The following is a 26,048-nucleotide window of genomic DNA, read 5'->3' on the forward strand; positions in this document are numbered from 1 at the left end:
TTAAATTTTATACGTATAGATACGTCGTGTTGGATGAAGAAAAAAACACCGGCATAAAAAATTGTTTATATCGGCGACGACGACGGCGGCGGCGGCTGACTCTCATTTTGGAGTAGACGTAGTAGTGTGGTGGTGGTGTTGTTGTTTGTGGTAAGATTCTGACACTCAAATGAGTAGAAGAGAGGAGAATGCACTGGAGTTAAGGAGAGCACTCAACATTAAAATTGGGGAAGATTCAGAGTGTCTGTGGTGAATTTCTAAGTAGGCGACACATCCAAACAAAACCATGTTAAAAACATTTCCTTGTAATTGCATTTACCTTATCTCATAATGTAAAATATTGTAATTTATTGTTGCAATAATTCCGTTTTAATTTTTTGTTGTAATAACAAATTAATAATTACAATTGTTTTTCCTACACCTCTCTTTGGGGATTACTCTCACAAATCTATGAATTTTGATCTCACCAAAACACCACACTGAGAATAAATTAATGAATGAAGTATTCAAAACACAAGAAATGCATTAACACACAAATCTAAATCAGGAAAGAGGAAGCGAGATGGCATAATATGCATAAAATAAACACACTCCGGCGGCGACTGGCCTCTCTCATCGGTCATACAAAACAAATATCGATTTTTCCAAACACAGCTGACGACGCTCGCTCAGGTATTCGTTGGTTCGCTCGTCATTTACGTATGTTACTAGTACACAAGACACTACTCTGGTTATAGATATGGTTGGTATGCAATTTAAGCCTCACAAGGAGCAGGGGGGCCATACTAAAATAAATTAAAGGAATGGACGACGACAACGACGTGAAGATGATGACGGTGGCGGCGACGTTAAGGGTGAACACCGACAACGACAACAACGATTCTTCTGTTTTTTCTACTTTTTGTAAGGAAAGAACAGAATAAAAAAAGTGGGGTATAAAAAACCGTACACTTCGTCTTTAGTTCAGAAGCCATAGATCATAGAAAAGTAAACATGTAACATAACGCAACGCATTATTAACAGCCGCCCCTGCACTGCATGGGGAATAATGGTGGACGACATATGGATTGATGGATATATGGTTGGTTGTATGGACGGACACGGATAGATAGATGGATGGTTGGTTGGATGGACGATTTCAATTGAAGACATTATATATTTTTTTACGAGAGGAGTCCATGTAAATTCCCCACTCCAAATCATATTATACACATTTCGTTCGTTCGTTTGGTTTAGCTCGTTCGCTCGCTTGCACACACAAACACACGCACACACATTCGCTCTGCATTACTGAAAATTTTCTGTGGTATATACAACTTAAAAAGCTTACGTTGGACATTGTACGGGTTTCATAGATGCCTTTTTTTCTTTTCTTCGTTTCGTTTCTTTTTTTTCATCTTGTTTTAAACAATTATTCGGAAAATTTTTGGGGAAAAAACACTACAAAACTACACAATACACCAACAATTTGTTTAAACAATAATATTCGACAACACTGTGTTCATTCTTGGATTTTTGTATGCGACGAAATGAGAATGTCCATATAATTCTTGAGATGATTCTTTTTTTTCATTCTTTTTTTCTTTCTTGAGACCGACTGGAGTCTACAAAGGTAGAAAATTATAGCCACCATTTTTTATGTATACACGAAAATGGAAAACTTTGATTTTTCAAGTCATTATATCCACACAAATTCTTCACATTGGACAATGGTTTTGTTGTTGGTTTAATGTTTTTTGTTTTTTAATTTTTTTCATTTTCTGCTGTTTTGTGTTTTAAATTGTTGTAGTAGTACTTACCAATATGTGTGTCCTCGATGTGTTGTATTAAATCTCCTAAACTTGGAAATGTGATTCCGCAGCCATTAAATTTACAGATATTGAGCAAAAAGACGGCCATGTCCCTTCTAAGGCAGACTGCGGAATCGCCAAACAATTCTGCGTTATTTGCTCTTCCACCACAAAAACAAACCTAATGCGTACAGACACGAGTCGTTCCGCTCGTTCGTTCAACTTCAACACAACTGAGCGTTGTCTTGCTTGCTGCTTTGGGGGGCTGACTGGCTGGCTGTGCTCTGTATAACTTTCTCGTTCTTGTCAATACAAATTGTTCGTCGTACCGTGTACCGCCGCGACGAGTGGTGAATATTCACCTCAACTTGTGTGCGAGAGATTGTGTTGTATGTATCTGTTATGATTGATGGTTTGTCTTCGTCGTTCAATTGAATTGGCAACACATATAGTTGTCTCTTTCTGTTTGTTATTGCTCTTCTCTCTGGTATCTGAGAGAGAACAGAACACTGAGAACAAATAATTATCTGATTAATTTATTTATCGTGTGTAATCTTGTTTATTTGTTGTTCTGCTTTTAATAATACAACCGTTGCCGCCGACACTCGGCCAGCCACTGAGGTGTTGTTGTTCGTTACCTTTGCGTATGAGTTATCGTCGTTGGGTTTTGTTTTGTTTCAACTTGTGCTGCTCACCACCACCATTAATCTTTTGTTGTTGACGGCGAATGATGAGAACTTTTAGGAGGAACTCATACGCACTATTGTCAGCATCATAGGCATTCTCTGGATTTTTTACACCTGAGGCTCTGTGGTGAATGATGGTGGATATGATGGGGAAGAAAAGTGCAGTCGGTTAATTGTATTCTATTGTTATTGTTTGTTGGTGGCTCTTCTTCTTGTTCTTCTTGTTTTTGTTTTATGTTGAGAGAACAAATTGTTTAGATTTTAACAATTAAACTACAACAACTATCCATCACATAATTGTTGTTGTTAATTGTTTCTTTTTTGCTACGGCTTGACCAACTCACTTCATGTAGGGGGGAAGAGAGCAACCATGAAACTTTGTTTTTTATTTTTCTTGGTCGCCGGTCTCTTTGCTTTTGGCTTTGTTGTTCTGCTCTGCTGCTATGTATGGCCTTATAAAATATAGTACAAATCCACGTTGCAGTTTTTGTTGCCAACAAACAAACTGACTCACAACACTCACTCGTCTTGTTTTCTTGTAAAATGTTTTCCAAAAATTGTTTATTAAAAATTTGTTTATTTTTCAACGGTGGGATATTTTCTCTTGCGATGATTTAAATTTGAAGGTTGATTTCTTCTTTCAATTGTTTACTCTTCCCTTTGTTATTGCTGTTTGGAAAGGCGCTAGCATTCATTCATCATCAATCTGAAATGATAGATTGTATATTTAGTTTGTCTAGTTAATTAAACATAGAAATAAAATAGAGGTGCTATATAAATAAGACAAGGGAAAAGAGGGAACCAAAAACTAAGACAACAAACACAACAACACAAGGGGTACTTATGTTGTGCCGGCTTCAAAAAAAAAAAAAAAAACAATACGAAAGGAATGCGGCGTAGGCTGATTCATGATGGATAGACATTATTGTTGTTGTTGCCTAAAAGGGCATGTGTTTATTGTCTGGCTGTATTGTTTACTCTTGGTTAAACTAGAGATAAGAACTGCTAGGCAGGCACACCAACAATATAATATTTACTTAATCCATGGATAATTTGTAGAAAGTACCACGACGAATGAATTGAACAGCCTTTGTCATTTCCTCTCACACAATAAAGTCAAGTTGTTTTGATAGGTAAATTTTTATTTCACCAATAATGACAGCAAAGGTGAGAATGTTGTAAGATTGGTGTTGTGGATTAGTGCAACAGTAACGTGACGCCGTAAACGTAAACAATTATTGATTACAGTGTCGTAATGACGTTTTACCATAACTTCATTGCGGTATAACAGATTATTGACCCTATAAGACCTATAAGAACCGGATTATGGACAAGAAAATAATAAACAAATCAAAAATAAATATAAAAAACACTCCAATCAAAAAATTCAAATACCGGCATATAACTGCATGTTCAAACAAAGATATAAGTACAGTTGTAGTATGTCTATGGTTTAAATTCGTAAAGGTAACAGCTCTAACTAGGGCTTAACTCTAGTTTAGTAAGTTTAGTACGGGTCTAACCCGGGTTTTGTACCCGGACTTTCGGATCAAATAACCGGGTCCGTACCACAAGAAAGTTTTACATTTCCGTGATCAGCGCAACAATATCTACCTCTGGAAAAACTTAAAAAAAAATCGGCGAGTTTTTACTAAACTAGGGTTGTTCCCTAACTAGGGCCTAATCCTAGTTTAACACGTTCGCGGACGTGAATGCTATTGCATTCCGATGCAAAATGATGAATGATATAGCATTCACATTGTCAGCCGATTTTTGTTCATTTACTTGTAGGTATACAATCTTAAGTTTTGGTGATTAATATACATAATACGATTTATTTCAACAAGATACATTCTATATTAAATAAAAAATAATAATAATAATATGTCTATAGTTCAAATGTCCTTAGTACCAATTACATTTTTCCAAACAAAAACGCTAAAGTTCTTTATTCGTAAAGGTAAGAGCTCTAACTAGGGCTTAACTCTAGTTTAGTAAGTTTAGTTCGGGTGTAACACGGGTTTTGTACCCGGACTTTCGTGTCAAACAACCGGGTAACCGGGTCCGTCCCACAAGAAACTTTTACATTCCCGTGATCAGCGCAACAATAGCTACCTCTGGAACAAATTTCAAAAAATCGGAACAAATTTACTAAACTAGCGTTGTTCCCTAACTAGGGCTTATTCCTAGTTTAACTATAACTGTCGGATCAATCTGAAATTTTTACCATAGGTAGATCTCGATGCAAAATTTTACCAGCGGTCATGTTATTTGAATCGAAAGTTCGCGTAAAAACCGAAAACATAACCGGTTTTTCTTAACCGCTGTGGGTATAAAATGAAAGCTTAAAAAACATTTTTTAATGATAAAATTTTTGTTAAGATGCAAAGACCGGTTTGGCAGTTACAGTAAAAAACTGTATTTTAATCTATTTGTTGCATAAAAATGCTGGTTAACCAAAAACTTACAATTTTAAGGAAAATTTTGGAAGTATTTTTTCCAACCTTAGATCAAATTTGAAGATGCGCCATATAGTTGCTCTAATTCAACTTTTTTGCAGAAGCCCCTATTACAACGGTACAATATTTTCGGGGACTAGTCCATACTTCTTGAGATAATGGCCCCTAATCTCTATAAAAACCCTGCAGGCACAAACTAAAATACTGATGAGCTCAATTACTTACGAATTGAGTATCAGATGTGGCTGAAACTCTACACATCGTAATATTTCTTCCAAAATTAAGAAGGTCTATATCGGAATTTTGGACGTATGTATGAAAGTTGGCGACAACAACTAAAAACGTATCAATCGGCTTCGACGACAGAGATATACCCTCAGCCTGTGTATATTGAAACAATTTTTTCCCAAAAAACCTATGTATTTAGGGGGGTTTTAAAATTTTTTTAGGATTAAAGATCAGAAGTTTTGCGGAGGAGATACTAAAAGGAATGAATCGACATTGACCATTATGGAAGTAGATCCAGCCACTACATAGGGTGTAACCTTTCGGGCTGTTTGCTCAAGAAGTATGGACTTGCCCCTAAAAAACATTTGCCGTCGTAATTGAGGCAGCGAATGCAAGTTGCTTCAACAAAAATCAAAGTGATTCGATATCATGTCTTAAAGTGAACTTATCCGAAATTTTGTGTGGGAGGTACCGGATGGAGTGGACAAATATAGTCCATATTTGAACCTGATCTATATCTGGTAGACATATTAGGATGTGTAAAGTACGGACCAATTAGGCCGCTCCCTTCAAGAGTTACCGTACGAACAATTTATCCGAACATTTTTGAACTTTTGTGGGGGAGGTACCTGAAACAGTAGACCGATATGGCTTATCTTCGAACTTAAACTATGTTTTGGCAAAATACTACTAAGGCTAAATTTTGGACCGAATCGGCATATCCGTTCGAGAGTTATCTTGCGCTCCAACCACCGCACACGGTGTCATAGGGGGTTTTTGCAACTTTCAGGCTATTTTCTCAGGAAGTATGGACTTGCCCCTGATGGAACTTGTACCGTCGTATGGGGGGCAGTGAATACAAGTTGCTAAAACAAAAATCAAAGCGATTCGAGAGATGGCCCTAAACTGAACTTTTCCGAAATTTTGTGTGGGAGGTACCCGAAGGAGTGGACCGATTGAGTCCATATTGAAACCTTATCTAAGTCTGGAACACACTTCACGATGGGCAAAGTTTGGACCAAATCGGTTACTCCCTTCAAGAGCTATCGTTCGCACAAATTTTCCGAACACTTTCGAACTTTTGTGGGGGAGGTACCGGAAGGAGTGGACCGATATAGCCCATCTTCGAACTTAAACTGAGTTTGGGTAAAATATTACGAAAGCCAAAATTTAAACCGAATCGGCTCATCCGTTCGAGAGTTATCGTGCGCTCCAGCCAGCCAGACAGACAGACGGACGGGCATTGCTCAATTGACTCCAAATTGTCTGAAACACATTTCGTCCAAACATACTTGGGGTCTAAAACCATTATTTCGATGAGACACATTGAGGCACGATGAGCGATTACAAGTTTGTGTGGGAGGTATTCGAAGGAGTAATGCGTTATAGTCCATATTCGAGATGTTGATCTATGTCGTGAGGAAATATTACGACGTGCGAAGATTGGACTTTCGGTTACTCTCTTGGAGAGTTATCGTGAGCATCATTTTAGCTAAAAATGTTAAACTTATGTAGTGGAGGTAGCCGATGTAGTGAATCGATATGGACCACCTTCGAACTTGCTCTAGGTTTGGACAAAATATTATGAGAACCAAATTTTGGATCAAATCGGTTGATCCGTTCGCGAGTTATCATACGCTACAACCAGCCGGACAGACAGACCGCGGACATGGCAAAATAGACTTCAAATTGTCTGAATCGGATTTCATCCAAATTACCTAGGTTCTAAAACCACTATTTCGTGGAGCCACTATTTCGATGAACCACATTTTCATAGTATCAAAGCGTATATACCCTATTTAGCCTAAAGCTAAGGGTAAAAACATTCCATGAGAAGGCCTACTAGTCATCTATGATAAGAACTTCTGATCTTTAATCAGTATACCCACCGAACTGTATGAAAATACCTAACGTTGTTGTATTGAAAGACTTACTATGGGTTCACCTATTGGTCTTTTGTGAAAAGAGTTACTGATCTTCTATGAAAAGACCTACTGGCATTTATGAAAAGACCTAGTCCTTAGAAGTCCTACTCGTCCTTTATGGGTATACCTACTATTATTTTATGGGATGCACCTACTAGTTTTCTATGGTCTTTGTGAGAATACCTATTTGTCTCCTATGAGAAGACATGAATAGACCTATTAGTCATCTGTTAGTCCTCTTTGTCTCTAATTATACTTTTCTTTCTTTGAAAAGATAAGCTGATCTCTTGAGTAAATCCTATTGGTCTTCTGTTCTAAAAAGGCATCTTTGAGAAAACCTGCCAGTTTTTAAAAAAGACCTTTTGGTTGTCTTCTTTGAGAATACCTTCTAGGGGTTTATTCTGTAATGCAATGCCGTTGATTTACTATAACACGATTTTGTGTTAAGGAGCTCGGTGATGCCACGAATAAGTTAAAAGATTAAATCTGTATTTCAATGCAATGTTAATAATAACCTTTTTAACGTATAAACGATTATACATATATCCACTTTCATCATAAAATGTAGCCACCAGACTCTTTCATTATTTCATTAAAAAAAAACTATAATTTTGCAAAAAAAAAAAACGTAGAACTCAAGGGAATTGTGAAATACCCAGTATATAATAGCCAGCCCACCTTCGTTTAATTAAAGACGCCGTAGAAGGAATATTCTCCCCATCCCTTAGAAAAATATCGCAATGACAAGGAAGAAAAAAAATATTTGTACACGTGCATCGCACGCATCTTTGGCTTATTGGATGTCATAGAAATGATATTATTATTACAACGCAATTTTCTATTTGGTTGCCATTCAATAATTTAGAAGGTAGATGACATTTGAATTATGTCCATTGATTATAGAGTAGTAATCCACCAGAACCATCATTGTTTGGGAATTATGCGAAATAAACGGCATGTGGTATTTTACCACTAACTTGAAGAGTAGAAAGAAATTTGACTATTTTTACCCCAAAGAATAATTACAACAACATAAAATAAGAAAATAAAAGAGTGCTTCTGAAGGATTCCCACTGTGTAGCAGAGTAGTAATAAAAAAGACGACGCACATTCTATTGTCAACCATCCCTCAATAAGTTAGTAAGAAATTTTATTGGCTGGTATTAATATTCCACCACATATGGTTTTGTCCATATATTTTGCTTCAAACATAATCATTTATGAGGTCATAGTATTACTGGGTGACATAGGGGATGAATAGATACCAAAACAGGATTCCTGTCTTTAACATAATTTATCTTGGTCCTTCTATGGGAGACTACTTGTTTTCGTTAAAGGTTGTGAGCTAACTTCATTTAAGATCAGCTTTTTTTAAGTATTTGTATAATAAGATTTGTTGGAAGTTCTTAAGCCAATCTCTCGGGAGTTAAGGACACATATCATGGCAATAGTTCTAAAGATATAACAACAATTTCGTATGGAGTTAAAGGTATTTTATCATCCGTGCAAATAGGATTCCCCATATAAACACACAATATTTTTCCAATCAGTACCACCATTAATTATAGTTGGGGAACAAATTAAAAAGTAAAACAGTATCAGTCGGCTTTTCCGACAGAGATATACCCTCAGCCTATGTGAATTTAACTTCTACCTACGAACAGACCGAATGTATTTAGGGTCTTTTCAGAATTTTGTGGCCTTTTTGTACTGAAATGTGGGTTAGGATTAAAGTTCAAAAGTGTTGCGTAGGAGATACTTAATGGAGTGAACAGACTTGGTCCATTGTGAAAGTGGATCTTATTTTGTAAGCCATATCTTTTCGAAAGAACTCGCGCCCACTAGTCATTTCAGTGGGTCATCGTATAACTTTTCGGCCAGTATGCCAGGAAGCATGGACTTGTCCACGAAAATCATAATATCGCTTTAAACAGGACCAAACCGAACAGCATAACGGTATACATTTCCAAAGGACCCTAAACTGCACTTAAACAAAAATGTTGAACCTAAGGAGAGGACCGATATGGGCCATTTTAGAAATTAAACTAAATGTTGACAAAATATTAATAGATCCAAAGTTTGGACCAAATTGGTTGCCCCCGTTCAAGAAATATCGTGCATACTAATTTATTGAATTTTTTATATATTAGGGGGAAGTACAGGAAGTTGTGGACTGGTATTGCCCATCTTCTAACTGATTCTACGTTTGGACAAAATATGACGAAGGCTAAATTTTAGACCAAATCGGAACTGATCAACCGATTTGGTCCAAATGTGTTATCGTGCTCTCCAGCCACTACATATGAAGTCATAGGGGTTTTTACAACTTTCGGGCTGTTTTCTCAAGAAGTATGGACTTGCCCCTGAAAAAAACTTTTACCGCCCCGATTGAGGCAGCGAATGCAAGTTGCTTCAACAAAAATCAAAGTGATTCGAGAGCTGGTCTTAAAGTGAACTTATCCGAAAATTTGTGTGGGAAGTACCCGAGGGAGTGGACAAATATACTCCATATTCGAACCTGATCTATATCTGGTATATATGTATATTAGGATGTGTAAAGTATGGACAATCGGTCACTCCCATTAGGAGTTTTCCTGCACACAATTTTTCCGAATATTTTGAACTTTTGTGGGTGAGGTACTTGAAGGAGTGGGTCGATGTGGCTTATCGTCGAACTTAACTAAGTTTGTACAAAATATTACGAAGCCAAAATTTTGGACCGAATCGGCAGATCCGTTTGAGAACTATCTTTCGCTGCAACCACTGCACACGGTGTCATATGGTTTTTTTTTAACTTTCAGGCTATTTTCTCAGGAAGTATGGACTTGCCCCTGATGAAACTTGTGCCGTCGTATAGGGCACAATACTATTTGTTGTAACAAAAAGCAAAGCGATTCGAGAGCGGGCCTTAAACTGAACTTTTCCGAAATTTTGTGTGGGAGGTACCCGAAGGAGTGGAAGGATTCAGTCCATATTGGAACCTCATATAAGTCTGGCAGAAGTTTCACGATTTTCAAAGTATGGACCAAATCGGTTACTCCCTTCAAGAGTTATCGTGCGAACAAATTTTCCGAACATTTTCGAAGTTTTGTGGGGGAGGTACCGGAATGAGTGGACCGATATAACTTCGAACTTAAACTAAGTTTGGACAAAATATTACGAAAGCCAAATTTTGGATCAAATTTGTTCATCCGTTCGAGAGTTATCGTGCGCACCAGCCAGACAGACAAACGGACGGGCATTGCTAAATCGACTCCAAATTGTCTGAAACACATTTAGTCCAAACATCATTGGGGTCTAAAACCATTATTTCGATAAGACACATTTTGTCCGTATGAAAGTGTATATACATACCCTCGTTAGCATAAATGCTGAGGTTATAAAAAGATCCGAGAAGAGATCTCAATCTTAATCTAAGCAAACAAGTTAGAGATCTACTGATTCAGGTGCCAGAATATGTGGGCATAAATATATAACTAAACTCCAATAGCGGCTACGATAATAAAATACACTTATACAAAGAGTCGCCATGTTGTTGTTTCAGCATAGAAACCTAAGTAGAAGCATAGGTTTGATGCTGGGTTGGCAGCCACTGACCGAAACACTATGGTTTCGGGTCAATCCGGTACGAAAGAAACAAACATCCCAGATGGGACAAGGGAGACTTCACCTATATCAACCTACTGTTATTGCCGAGTCCGAACGGTGTGTCCTTAGACACCAATTGTAGAGAAGTTTTACATGGCTGTAATAATCAGGAAATGTCGCCAACATCACTGAGGGGTATTCTGCCACCCTTGAAATTTGATGTTGCCTGGCCTGGGAATCGAGCCCACGACCTTTAGCGTTCAAGGCGGGTGTGCATACCATTGCACCACGGTGGCACCCAAGAAGAAAATATTACTATGTGAAAAATTTGGCTCAACTATGCTCGGGATGGATATTGCAGTCGGTAATAATAATTCTGACAATTATGTGCAGGAATATAACCCTAAATGGTGACTAAATAACAATTTTAAGTCAATTCCTTAGGATAATGTGGTTAAAATCTTCAAATTACCTACATTTCGGTGGCATAATAATAATAATAATAATAATAATAATAATAATAATAATAATAATAATAATAATAATAATAATAATAATAATTGTTCCACAAACATCCCAATGAGTGCACCCCGATTCATATAAGCTTAATTATATGGGACCTACTGTTTATCGCCGAGTCCGAACGGTGTGTCTAACACGCCACTTGTAGACAAGTTGTACAAAGCTGAAATACTCAGAAAATGTCGCCAACATTACTGAGGGGTATTTTCCCACCATTGATTTTATCTTAAAATATAATCTCAGAATATGCAACAGGGAAATTGAATACACTTTTCAAAATAGAATCAGGGGGGAGGTTATAGACATAACCCTCACTAATAAAGACGAATCTATTATCAGTGACTGGAGGGTATCGGAAGAATGCTCCTTTTCGGATCATCGGAAGATATTCTTCCAAGTCTCTGTTAATGGCATTCGACAGCCACCATTTAGAAATCCACGGAAAACCGACTGGAACAAATTCAATGAACTAGTAAGCTCCAAGCTGGGAGTGTCACGATACCCCCAAACAGCCACAGAGGTTAATAGTGCAGTGAATCACGTGACAGAGGTTTTGGTGGACAGCTATGAGACCGCCTGCCCACTCACTTACCCAGGCAGAAGATGTCAACCGGTCTGGTGGTCGAAAGATCTGGCTAATCTCAGGAAGATTAGCAGAAGGCTCTACAATAAAGCCAACAAAACGAAGTTGTCCACAGATTGGGAGAACTACAAGGTATCTTTCAATAAGTACAACAGCGAAATAAAGAAGGCTAAACGCAGATCTTGGGTCTGCTTTAGCGAGTCTATAGAGGGAGTAAAGGATGTAGCCAGGTTTCGTAGAGTACTGTCGAAGGACCCTAAATCCATCGGCAGTATCAAGCGGGATGATGGCACATGGACTAACTCCGGTCTAGAAACTCTGGATCTCCTGGCCAAAACCCACTTTCCCAACTGCATGGATGCACCAGATCGCTCAGCCGATCCACCAATGTGTAACCAAGCCACAGGGGAAGTGAGTGTCATCGAGGAGATCATAAGTCACACAAAGATAGCTTGGGCGATAAACACTTTTAAGCCCTTTAAATCACCTGGTCCAGATAGTATCTTCCCTGCTATGCTACAAAATGCATTGGAGGTGTTGATACCACACCTGGATCATATTTATAGGGCCTGTCTACGTCTATCGTTCACACCGGTTCTGTGGAGGGAGGTCACGGTGACATACATCCCCAAAGCGGGGAAGTCAAGTCACACGCTTCCCAAAGACTACAGACCAATCAGCCTATCTTCCTTTCTATTGAAAACGTTAGAAAGATTGCTTGACCTAGGAATAAGGTCCAAACTTGAAAACAGTGATATTAGTCCTGCCCAACACGCCTACATCAAAGGCAGATCGGTGGAGACTGCACTTAATGAAGTCGTTGGTTTAATCGAGAGGAATATGATGGTCTCAAACTATACGTTAGCAGCGTTTCTAGATATAGAAGGCGCCTTTAATAACGTCAAACTCGAATCCATCCACAATTCACTCTTGAACTTAGGTGTTTCCACTACACTGATCAATTGGATCGATGGAATGCTTAGCGGCAGGATAATCAATTCAAATATCGGTGAGACCTCCATTCGGAAGTCTGTCACCAGGGGCACACCACAAGGAGGTGTATTATCACCACTGCTGTGGCTCCTGGTGATTAACGAAATACTTAAGGAATTTGACCAACTACGTATAAAGACTGTAGCTTATGCTGATGACGTGGTCATAATGATCACCGGGAAGTTCCCACAAACGCTATCGGAACTCATGCAAGGAGCTCTGGACAAATTATCAAGATGGGCACACAACAATGGACTTGGGGTGAACCCATCTAAGACAGAGCTGGTTCTATTTACGAACAAGAGAAAAGTCAAACCATTCACCCTACCAACGCTGGATGGAGTGGCCCTAAAGCTCTCCCTAGAGGCCAAGTACCTTGGCATTATCCTGGACCACCAACTAACGTGGAAAAGGAATGTCGAGGAACGTGCCAAGAGAGGACTTATAGCCCTTTATTCTTGCAAGAACTCTATTGGTAAGAGTTGGGGTTTGAAACCACAGGTCATACACTGGATTTTTACGGCCATAGTTCGCCCCATTCTAACTTATGGTTCATTGGTATGGTGGAATGCTTTGAGTAAGACATCCCTTCACCGTAAGATTAATGTCGTTCAAAGAGCGGCATCTCTCCTAATTACCGGTGCCATGAAAAGCACTCCACAGGCTGCTCTCAATGTATTACTGGATCTTCATCCGATGAATCTCGTGGTACAGGAGCTGGCAGCAAAGAGTGCTCTCCGACTCAAGGAGTTAAATTCATGGCGTAACTTCGACTACGGCCATGCTGCTATCTTACGACAATCTGGACTATCGGTGGGTTTGGAGGTAATCAGTGACTATATATCACCACAATTACACTTCGACGACATTGAAGTTCGGATACCTGACAGAGAAGCCTGGACCCACAACTCCCTACCTCTACCCGGTATAGAGATTTATACCGACGGATCCAAGATGGAAAAGGGAACAGGAGCGGGCGTCTACAGCGATACCCTCAACTTACGGATCTCGTACAAGCTAAGCGAAAATTGTAGCGTCTTCCAAGCCGAAATCTTTGCGGTCACGAAAGCAGCAGAATTGATTAAAAACATGGAAGGGGATATAGCCGGACCGGTGACTATCTATGTGGATAGCCAAGCGGCCCTAAAATCACTTAGATCCCATTCAATCAAATCTGCTGCGGTCTTGCACTGCAGGAAAGCTTTGGAGACCCTACGATCAATCGTTACCTTGTGCTGGGTCCCGGGGCATTGCGACATCGAGGGAAATGAAAAGGCGGATGAACTGGCACGTCGCGGATCTGAGTCAAACGACATCGAAATCGATAACTCAATCAGGCCACCCCTGTGTCACTTCATGCGGCTCCTAGAACAAACATACAGGGAGAAGGCTGGTCAGATCTGGAATAACGAACCTGGCTGCAAGGTATCAAAGGCAATCTGGCCCAACCTCTCCAAAAGGAAGACCACTTCCCTACTCTATATGAGAAAACCCGATCTAAAACTAATGATTGGAGTTATCACGGGACACTGCAGGATAAGATCAATGACCTGCAAATGGGATAGAGATGACCCCACGGACTACTGCAGATTATGCGAAGACGAAGAAGAAACAGAGACGATTGAGCACTTATTATGCCGTTGTCCAATGCTCAGGACCAGGAGAGTTCAAACAATGGGTGAACATACGTTATCATCTCTGACAACATTCTGCCAAGCCGAGCCGACAACACTGCTTCTTCTCGCCAAGGGTCTGAAGTGGCTTCAACACGAACAAACTACAGCATCTTAATACGGCTAACCTCCTTACTCGCTCTCTCTCTCTCCTTACAAATAATCTCTCAATCCGTAGCACTTACTTAATCATTCTCAACTATCCTCTAACTTACTTAATTATTCCTTTTTCCTATTTCTAAACTCGATATGCTATTATTTCTTTTCTTTTCTCCTACCCTTACTATAGGATGAACACAATGGACCATAAGGTCTCCGAGTGGAGTGGCTGTCCAACACGACAGCTGCGCGTCCTTTAACCTAACCTAACCTAACCTTCCCACCATTGAAAAGTGTTTGATGTTGACTGGCCGGGGAATCGAACCCACGACCTTCAGCGTTCAAGGCGGGTGTGCATACCATTGCACCACGGTGGCACCCAAGAAGAAAATATTACTATGTGAAAAATTTGGCTCGACTATGCTCGGGATGGATATTACAGTCGCTTAAATTCGTATAGGGCAAAGATCGTGACCCGTGACATTTCGGTGGGATATTGAGGCTGAAACATCCAAAATATCGAAAATCCGGGGATACCGTTGTATGGGGGGACCCATATAGCCCTAAAACTTTTGCATCTTAATATAAAACGGTAATTTGTTTCTATTATACTTTTTGGATTGTCAGCAGAATATATGCCGTATCCCATATGTCTCATATGAATTTTTTTTGTTCCAAGCCGGGAACTAAAGCTCGGACCATGGTTTCTCACTGCCCACCACAACCAAAAATTGTTGAAATCTAGTACCCAGCGAAATGTTTGCCTCCAAAGAGGCAGTTAAATGATATGTACAAGTGATTTGGAAGTGCATCAAATTATGCATTTTCGCTCATGATTTTTACAAGGGAGTGACCCCGGAAAGAGGCACTCCATTGCACCGCATTTTAACTGACCCTTTGGCATTGCATTTTAACTGAACCTTTGGCACTGCATTTTAACTGACCCTTTGGCACTGCATTTTAACTGACCCTTTGGGGTAGAATAGGAGGCAGCCCAGAGCACGTGTTTTGAATAACAAAATAAAATGCATTTATTATTTGTGTAAAACAAAAATATTAATAACTTTATTAAATTAACACAAATTATGAAAATTCTCTCCGCTCTTCATTTAATCCAAGCTTAAGTGCTTTTGCTTCATCTGCTAAATGGGTTTGATATTGTCTTCCCATCACCAGTTAAGATTTCGACATGTACTCCAACAGCACTCCATTGGGAAATTTTCTTCTCGTGAGTTACCGGAAAAATGTTCACAAATTAAATATTATTTAGTTTTATTAACAAATGTTTGGAAATGTTAACACGATTATCTCTTTTTGGAAATGTATTCCGCTGCGTGTAGAGATGTACAAACTGATTTATGGACATGTAGGGATCTCTAAAAACTGCTAATAAAATGTAGTGAACGGAGTGCCTTTTTCACGACTCCGTTGAACTGCCTCCAGATGTTGTTATAATGTGACAAATGGATGTGATTCTTTGCATTGCATCCAAATGCGGTTAAAATGTGAGGAATGAAGTGCCTTTTTCACGACTCCGTTTGAACTGCATAAAAACATGCCGTGAAAGAACTAGTCTACATTGCACTACTTCCAATTTATATTGCTGGGGTAGTTATATGAAATGGGGTCGTTTTTGCTTTAGATCACGCATTAACGTTAACATTATTGTCTTTGGCGATTACAAATAGTGGATTTTGTGAATATCTTGGATAAGGCAATCCCTGCACCACCAAGTTCATCAACGGTATACCTGCAAAAGGTAACTTGTTCTGCTAAAGGGTTTTAGTTTTGTCATCCACCGACGTAGAATCGTGTCACATCGTTTGACAAATGATGTTACATGTCAAATTTTCATTTCTCTTGGATTAAACAAACGCTTTCATCATTAGCAGACCATACGACTTTCTCACTACACGATATCCTTCCCAACTTTTATCTTTGAAAATTTCCTGCTCCTCCATGCGGCATAAAACTCAATACGTAGCCACTGAAGTCGAGGACTCGGCGCAACACAACCAACTGTACAAAATCGAAAAATACTTGGAGTAACATTTGACAGAATATCGATATTCTCCAAAAATGCGTCAGTCTGAAGTCCAGAAACGCAACAAAGTGCTCGAAACGATTCCAGGTATCACATGGGGTAATGTGAGGAGTTTTTATTGGCTACCTATAAAGCAGTACCTTTATTAGCGACACCCAATAGAGAGGCTTGCAGACAACTCTAAATAATGTGCTGCGCCTCGCCACTGCATCCAACTAACGAGTGTGGATAATCTGCATCAGGGGGTGGCAAGACTACTGTCAGAGCTAGCATGCCATCTGTCCACGCATCTCAACCAGATATATCACGGTGCTCTTGAAGCAACTTTAACTGGAAGGTGCCTACACCTGGGATGTTTTTGCGGATTTTGAAACTACAATGTTCATAGATGAGAAAAATCAAAAAACAAAAAAAATTGCCGGAGCGCTTTTTAAATAAATCGCGATTCAAGTAGACATTTTTAGGGGTTTTTTAAGTTTTCATGATTTTGCTTGGAAACCGCATGTCCTATCGAAATAGGACTAAGTAGCTATGAAAATTCTCTATAAGATTGACTCTTATGATAATTTCATAAGTTTTACCGTTATTGAGATATATAAGTTCAAATTGGGACAATGCATTGACTGTATCGCTACCTTATTTTTCTCATCTAAGAACATTGCAGTTTCAGAATCCGCAAAAACTTCCCAGGTGTAAGCACCTTCCATTTAAAGTTGCTTCAAGAGCACCGTGATATATGCACCCTCAAAGTACAGAAAGTAGCCTTTTTTAACAGCCGACCTGTTTCTGCTGGTTTCGTCCTGGTACTCTAGGCTCTGCCAATATGAGCCTAGAGTAACAAAACGAAACCAGCAGAAACAGGATAACAAATTCGAAGACATGTTAGCATGGGTCTGAAAGAAATTTTTAAAATTTTATGATCAACAGGATGATATCTTAATTTCTTTATTTTATAGAGTTTATAACCAGTAAGGAAACAATACAACAAAACAAACAACAAATGTATAAATTTTGCTTCTAATTCCATAGATTGCACGGTAATGCGCATGTTTCCTTGGGGTGTATGTAAAATTTTGTCCCTATCATTTTTTTGGTTTTTGTAAAATTTACCTTGGACAAAAAATGACCATTCTCAACAATTTTCAGCCGGATACTTTGATTACAGAAATACGTGGACATTAGGGCAGCCAAAAAACGACAAAGTTTTTTTACCAGTTCATTTTTGTGGCTAAAAAACTAATCATACAAAAAATTTGTAAAATCGGATCAGATTTCGGTATAGCTATATAGGTCCCAAAGTACCTAAAATCGGTCTATCGAAACTATACCAAAATCCGATCCGACTGTCAGAATTTTTTGTTAGGATTCGGTTTTTAGCCACAAAAATGAACTGGTAAAATATTTTCATCGATTGGGAGTAGCAGTCAGGTGTAAAACTGCCGAGATAGAGTTGCTTGCTTTGCCTTTGGAAGGTCATAACCCGTTGGTCTTGGGGGACTTGATTGCGCATCATGATAAGTGGCATTCGGTCCTCGGAAACGACCAGAGGGGTACAGCTCTGGCTGAGCAGATTGACAGCTCTACGTCTTTACCAGAATAAACAGAGAGTGCCACAGCTCGCCAGACATAACCACCGTATCACCTGGTCCGTCAAATTACGTCACCTGGCAACCCGTCATTTCCCTTGGATCAGACCATTTCCCCACAATTGTCACCTCCCGATTTCATCACCTCTGAACGCCGCACATTCGTCAATCATGGGAATGCTGATTGGCCGAGTTTCAGAGAGTTCACTAATCACCGCTTCAGAGAACTGCCCAATCCTTCTGATGTTCAGGTAGCGAAAAGGACGTTCCGAGATATCATCACTGCTGTACCCGCTCGCCATATACTGGTCCAATACTCCAATACCCGAAATAAGACCAAACATCTCAGCAGATGCGGCGGGATTAACAAATGAGCGTGATGAGCTTCGTCGGAACAAATGGTTAAATCATCTGAAGAGTTGCAACATTGGTGCCGGTTTAAGTGAATTGTGGGCAACGGTTAAGTCGCTCTCGAATGAGGGAAGATAGGACCTCAAGTCACGTTTGGCGACGTTACGTTGACTGACCTGAAGAGGTGCGCAAGTTATTAAAATCGACAGTTTGTCGAACACCCCGGGAATGACAGGGGGAAAAGAAGAGTACTACGTCCCATCAGATCTCTTCCTGCCGAAGATGAACCACCACAGTTTACATTGGATGATGTTGCGAATATCATCAGCAACGCTAAATCATCGAAGGCGTTGGGCCCTGATGGAATCTTCAATGGTAATGCTGAAACAGCTGGATGAGCCGGGAGTGGAGGAGCTCACTAAAGTTCTCACCCTGTCGGTAGCCATCCTCACTGTTCTCGAAAATGGGCAGGGTGGTCCCCCTACTGAAGCCAGCCAAGGATGCCAGCAAAAGTGAATCGTACAGGCCGATTTCGCTTTTGTCACCTGCAACAAAGACCCTTGAGGCAGGGTGGTCCCACTACTGAAGCCAGCCAAGGATGTCAGCAAAAGTGAATCGTACAGGCCGATTTCGCTTTTGTCACCTGTAGCAAAGACCATTGAGGTCTTAGTCCTCCCCAGCGTTAGAAATAGTTTCCAGTTGCCGATCATCAGCATGGATTCCGTAAGCAGCACAGCACGACAACAGCGCTGCACGCCATCTCGACACATATTTGTCGAGGACTCAACCAGGATAAGCCATGTGATAGAACAGTGATGGTGGCGCTTGACTTATCAAAATCCGTTGATACTGTCAGACACTCCACGCTGTTTGAGTATATTGAGCGGACAACCCTCCGGCCAAGTCTGAAACGTTGGATAATCAATTATATGAGTGGACGCCAATCGTACGTAGAATTCAGGAACAAGAACCCCAAACCTCGTAGAGTTTCCCAAGATGGTGTGATATCTCCGGAACTCTTTAACCTCTACATCTCCTGTATTCCGTCCCCACCAGACGGCGTCGAGATCTTAACGTATGCGAATGATTGTACGATCCTGGCGTCAGGTACCTACCCTGATGACATCTGTGAGAGACTGAACTCCTATTTAACCGGTCTTACCACCTTTTCCACGCGAGAAATAAGCCAATATCCGCCACTAATCTACGGACACTCTGTTCACCACATGGGCGGCGCAGTATAGAAGAGAGTTGAATGTCGTGGTCGATGGTAGCAGAATTCCGACCACAAACCGCCTCAAAATTCTAGGGGTCACACTACGTTCACGTCGTCGCAAACTGAAAAGTAGGAACAATCTGAGAATTAGGAACAATGGTCTTAAGGCCCTAACCGGCAGCACTTGGGGTGCAGATAAGGAAACCTTGTTGGGTACATACAACGCGATAGGTCGGTCTGTGGTAAGTTATGCGGCGCCAGTTTGGTCCGCGGGATTATATGTGATACGCAATGCGGAAAGATTCAAACTTGTCGGAATGCCGCCCTGAGAACATGAACAGATTGCCTGAGCATGTCTTCAGTGGACATGAGGAGGCAAAGATTCTTCGAGCAGAGCAACACAATGAGATGCTTTATATTAGATTAGCAACATATTTCGATATGACAAAATTTGGGCGAACGCAGTATCCCGTTCGGGCTGAAATTGTCATAGGTACTTCTCAGGTTCCTAGATCACAACGATATACATATATCATTCCCGAGGCAAGTCTTTTACTTCCCGAGAAATGGATATTGATGTTTTTTTTTACTTTTATCACCATTATTAATTAACCTATGGAATATGGGTATAGTTTTAAAGCTTGTACAAAGTCCTTTCTAAATTTTCTTTGAGTAGAAGTCCTTCGGCCCAGTATGAAAGACCCTCTCCTATTTACAGTTGCAAAAGTCGGCTACGCGACCAAAAATTTCTTCAAAATTGTAAGCATTCTTTAAGTAGCCGACCTTCGGGATGGGGATTTCGGACTTTATTCTAGGAAAGGTGCAAAAGTCGGATACGCGACCAAAATGTCTACAAAATTGTAAGTATTCTTTAAGTAGCTGGCCTTTGGTCGGGAATTTAAAATTATCTCTTATGGAAAGGTACAAAAATCGGTTACGCGAACAAAAATATCTTCAATATTTTATGTTTTCTTTAAGTACACTGCATTCGGCCTGAGTTTTAAGACTTTCTCCTATGGACAGGTGCAAAAGTCGGCTACGCCCTTCACCCGGGGATTTAAGACTTTCTTTTATGGACAGCAGCCAAATTCGGTCACGCAAACAAAAATACTCTGCATAAGCTTTAAACTGATACCCATATGGCCCAAGTAAGAATAGTAAAATGTCAAGACCCATATCTCGGGAAGTATATACCTTCCCCGAAAAGCCATATATTGTTGTATTCGGATCCCAAGGATAATAATAATACCGACAGTTACTAAAGATCGCAAGTTTCTTCTAAAGATCGCAAGTTTCTTCTAATTTTAAGACTTTCTCTTATGGACAGGTGCAAGTCTCTGGAACGGGAAAATAATGTCCTCGAAGTAGCCGGCAAGGGAATTTTCGAAACTTTAGAGGCCCATATCTCGGAAAGAATACATTTCCCAAACAAAATTTATACATCGTTGGAATCAGTATAAACAGCACTATCTGTGCCAATTTTTGTTCATATTTTTCCGCAAACTGTCGGTAAAGGAGAGATAAGCCACTAAAGCTGGGTACACATTGTCAGTTTTGAATGTCGATATTTCGCAATTATCGACAACTGTCAAACCGTCCAGCAACCACAAAATATTTTGTGGTTGCATGATGAATGACAAAAATGAACGGCCACACTAGCAAGCAACAACAAAGCTGTCATTCAAAACTGACAATGTGTACCCAGCTTAAGATAAAGATGAGCCGAAATATTGGTTTCCGCATTTCGCAAATGTCTTCTTTATCACCAATATTTTGTTTATAGAAACATTTGTTAATCGGGCAGAACTTTTTACAATAGGTAATCGTTGGGATCCGGGTGCCACCGTGGTGCAATGGTAATAATAATTGTTCCACAAACATCCCTGACGGGACAAGGGAGACTTCTCGGCTTAAACAAAATAATGGTGTTAAAGACATTTGCGAAATGCCGAAACCAATATTTCGGAAAGTATGGACTACGCCCGGGAGAAAGCTATAGGTATATCGGACTAACTACTGTAAAAATTTCAGTCCTATCCGAGAGGTGCCCCTAAACGAGACATAAGCTCAAGAAGGACGACTACGTATGTATGCCTGTCTCTAAGCAACATAATGGGATAAAAGTATGTAATACCATTCCGAAACCGTTAAGAACGGCTTAACTCTAGTTTAGTAAAAACTCTCCGATTTTTCTGAAATTTTTACCAGAGGTAGATATTGTTGCGCTGATCACGGAAATATATAATTTTCTTGGGGGACGGACCCGGTTACCCGGTTATTGGACCCGAAAGTCCGGGTACAAAACCCGGGTTGGACCCGGCTCTACTGAACCGATAAAATGGGTATCATTGGAAAGCTTATGGAAATACCTATCCAACAAGTGGTCATATGATGGGGTTATTTTCAGATGGTCAGGTGATATAACCCAAAAACTGATTTTTGGACCCGGATAGCTCCCACTTTAACCTTTCCAAAATGGTGCTATATGTTGTGATACCTTCTCTGGATCCAGAGATATGGCTCTTAGAATATCGAAAACCCGGTTTCTCCAAGTGGCTATTTATAGAAAAAAATTATAATTTAAAAATACATTTTGTTCCGGTTCTCGAGATTTGCACCTGTCCGTAGAAGAAAGTCTTAAATCCCCGGCCGAAGGCCGGCTATATAAAGAAACATTTATAATTTAAAAGAAAAATGTGTTCCCGTTCCCTAGATTTGCACCTGTCCATAGGAGAAAGTCTTAAATCCCCGGCCGAAGGCCGGCTACTTAAAGGAACATTTATAATTTAAAAGAAAATTTTGTTCCCGTTCCCGAGATTTGCGCCTGTCCATAGGAGAAAGTCTTAAATCCCCGGCCGAAGGCCGGCGATTTAAAGAAAAATTATAAGTTAAAAGAAAATTTTGTTCAATTTAGAAATTTAAAATTTCTCATAGACACCTATAATCATGGCACAATTACCCAGGTAGTGGCATCGTAAAATTTTGAATATGTTATGTCAAAACTTTCTTTATGTTGTTGGGGAAATTACAACAAAAATAATTTTTTTTATAAAGGGATTTGACTTTTCATATTCGATCAGCTGGTGTGATACCGCTACCTGGTAGTTCTGCCATGCCTATAATGTAAAGAAATGAGCCCTACAGAACCGAGTGCTGAAGATTCTAAGGGCCATATCTCTGGATCCAAAGAAGGTATTACAACATATAGCACCATTTTGGAAAGGTTAAAGTGCGAGCTATAATCTGACACACATTAAGCGGGCTCCCATAATGGACCCGTTTTCGACTTTTTGAGGGTTTTATGGAAAAATCCGGTTCCAAAAATCAGTTTTTGGGCTATATCACCTGACCATCTGGAAATAACCCCATCATATGACCACTTGTTGGATAGGTATAAGCTTTCCAATGATACCCATTTTATACCAATCGGTTCAGTAGAGCCGGGTCCAACCCGGGTTTTGTACCCGGACTTTCGGGTCCAATAACCGGGTAACCGGGTCCGTCCCCCAAGAAAATTATATATTTCCGTGATCAGCGCAACAATATCTACCTCTGGTAAAAATTTCAGAAAAATCGGAGAGTTTTTACTAAACTAGAGTTGTTCCTTAAGAACTATACCTATATCGGAAAAGTACGAAAGATTGGAAAAATTCAATATAGGTACATATTTACACACATATGTATATTTAGATGAAGTCTCCAGTTAGTGTGTACAACTAACTCTTAATGGCCAACAGTATAGAAAACCTAGTGCATAGTGCGTAGTAAAACTACAAGAAACCGTGTTTCGATTACATCGTTTTAATAAAATATAACACACAAACCTACAGTGTGGTTAATTTAGCAAGCATTTCCACTTTTATTTCGCATGAAATGTTGTCCAACCAACCAGACAGACAATCAATCCAATCTGCAGCTAAAACAAAAATACTCCGACAATTGCATGTTAAAGCCATGGCAAACACGTGAATTTGCAAATCTTTAGATATGTGCATACATGAATATTTAAAAAGCTCCTCTATATCTCCCTCTATATGTAATGTATGTAGATATACATAATTTATGTGTATTTACATACCAACGAGACGACGGATGATGTATGTACAAGCAGGCATACATAAATACTGTCTACAGTTATATACAAATGTATGCGCATTGTACACATGACAATAGATACATTGGTTTGGTACATATAGACAAAAACCTATTAAATAACACACGAAAAAAATAGAATATGATATTTTTATTACCTTGTGTCACTGCTTCTGTTATTATTTTTGTTGTTGTTGCTGGTTTTATGGTTTTATTACTCGGAATTCAGCAATATTTGCAATCTGTGACTGACTTTCAACGGCATCTAAAGTTGGCGAGACGATGCTGATGATGGATGGATCCGCAATAGATACATTTAAGGTTTCTTTGATTCAGTCTGCTTTGTTTTTATGTTTTGTTTTACAGTTACTATGAATAGTTCATAACAAATTGTCTGTCTGGATGGCTGCTGTTTTTTCTATTCCAGACAATTTATGAATAAAAACAAACACTTGGCACACATCATTCATTTGCGGTTGTTGTTGTCGTTGTTTGTATTTTTGTCTTGTATATAATGACGATGTTAATAGTAGTGTTGATGATGATGACGATGCTGCATACTTCTACATTGGACGGATTTTTTATTGTTTATTTCAATTTACATGTTTCTTCTAAAAAATATCTATAATTTCTTGCACCGCAAAGTATAGAAATGTCAGTTGCTATGTTGATAGACGACAGGCTAGTATTGGTGACTGACTTTGCTTTGATGATGACGGCGGCGGCTTTGAATGACAAACGTAGTAATTCCAAAGTGGTGAATTTATTGTTTTTATTTTGTTATTGTTATTTTTGTAATAATAATAAATAGCAATGAAGCGCACACGAACTTCTTGTTCTTTTTGTTAATTTTTTATGTTTTTTGTCTCAGACACGACTCGCAGAGAGATATTTCTCGGCTTTTATAAATTCAACTCTCGGCCATCACGTATTCACTCACTCACGCTGAGTGACGTTGTAGGGGCCAACATACACACTGACGCTGTTATGCAATTTTTAATTTTGTGGGGCAGCAAAGCAATACAACAAGCAAACACAAACTTTCTACACTTCTTTTCTTATTTGTAAAGTACACAATTTGTTCGATATTAGTTAACTATAATAAATTTATCACTTTTTTTAAAGAACATTCACAATTTCCTACCACTTTTGTCACAAAAAATGAGGGCGTTTAAAGAAAGTTAATATTCATTCGCCCAAAATACAGAACATGACATGTTCGTATCGCGTTGCTAAGACGATGGCAACTGGGAGACTAGCATCATAATTGAACGTTTACAAGCGTGTTTATGTGAAAAGCAGAGATGTCCACAATTGTATGTTCTAGTATTGTTAAGTGAATATTTCCCCTTCTAAACAACGTCAGATATAAACAACGAAAGAATTCGTGGGTGGTTTATTGCGACTAAAACGAACAATATGGGCATGATCGGTAAAAAATCCAACAGAGAGAGCCAATAACAATTTTGTGGTGAACTCTTGATGAGAGACGACAGTTGTATTAAAAATGGGGAGAAAAACTGTTCTCTAAATGACACCCCAAAAAAATACAATACAGTTAGTTCCTTGTATTACCGTTTCCAACCCCATACAATATCGAACTACATACGTAATGTAAAATTTAATGTTTGAATTTTGTTGTAACCAACCCCTATTTTGTATCTTGTTAAGTAAGGTTACGTGATACACCTGCAGAAAACTTCTGACTTCGTATAGAAATTATTACATGGTAGATTATTACATGGTAGATGTGGTAGCAATTCTAGACCAAATCCGTTCGTGGGTATTGATTTGGTTACGAAGTTTTTCGGCAAATCACACACACGCGACCCGAACGCAAAGTAAGAGAGCAAATGTTTTGATTTTTTTACTTCAGTCTTGTACTGAATTTCATGCAAGCAGGTTGATGCCGCTTTATTTGTTTATTTTTGGGTACACAGAAAAGATTTTGCAGTTGTACAGCAAATATGTGGAGGGAAGAATTTGAAAATGATTTTTGTTTTGTATTAATATTTTTAATGACGCAGAATGCCTCGTCTGCAATGCAACAATAAAAAATGTATGTATGCTTAGAAAGTCTTAAAAAATCATTTTTATATACAATTTGTTTTTTCTCTCAAAAAAATTAACATATGAAGAAAAATACTTTTCAAATTATGAAGTTATTTATATTATTTTTAATTTAAGTCATACAAAGCGAACGCGCCAACAAT

At 39.2% G+C, this 26,048-nt stretch overlaps 1 protein-coding gene across 1 annotated transcript in view; it reads right to left on the reverse strand.

The window, feature by feature from the left end:
- LOC141390280 (uncharacterized) overlaps positions 1-25,451 on the reverse strand; it is a 143,778-nt gene extending 118,327 nt beyond the window's left edge. The window contains exons 1-2 of the mRNA XM_073963196.1: positions 23,994-25,451; positions 1,800-3,182 (exon numbers count right to left, since the gene is read on the reverse strand). Of these exons, the coding sequence (XP_073819297.1) occupies positions 1,800-1,899 (100 nt within the window). The 5' untranslated portion in view covers positions 1,900-3,182; positions 23,994-25,451. The remainder of the gene's footprint in view (positions 1-1,799; positions 3,183-23,993) is intronic.
- Positions 25,452-26,048: the final 597 nt, after the last annotated feature.

The sequence above is a fragment of the Musca autumnalis genome, unplaced genomic scaffold, assembly GCF_047663935.1.
Source record: "Musca autumnalis isolate F117 unplaced genomic scaffold, ASM4766393v1 scaffold_1, whole genome shotgun sequence".
Classification (NCBI taxonomy): Eukaryota; Metazoa; Arthropoda; class Insecta; order Diptera; family Muscidae; genus Musca; species Musca autumnalis.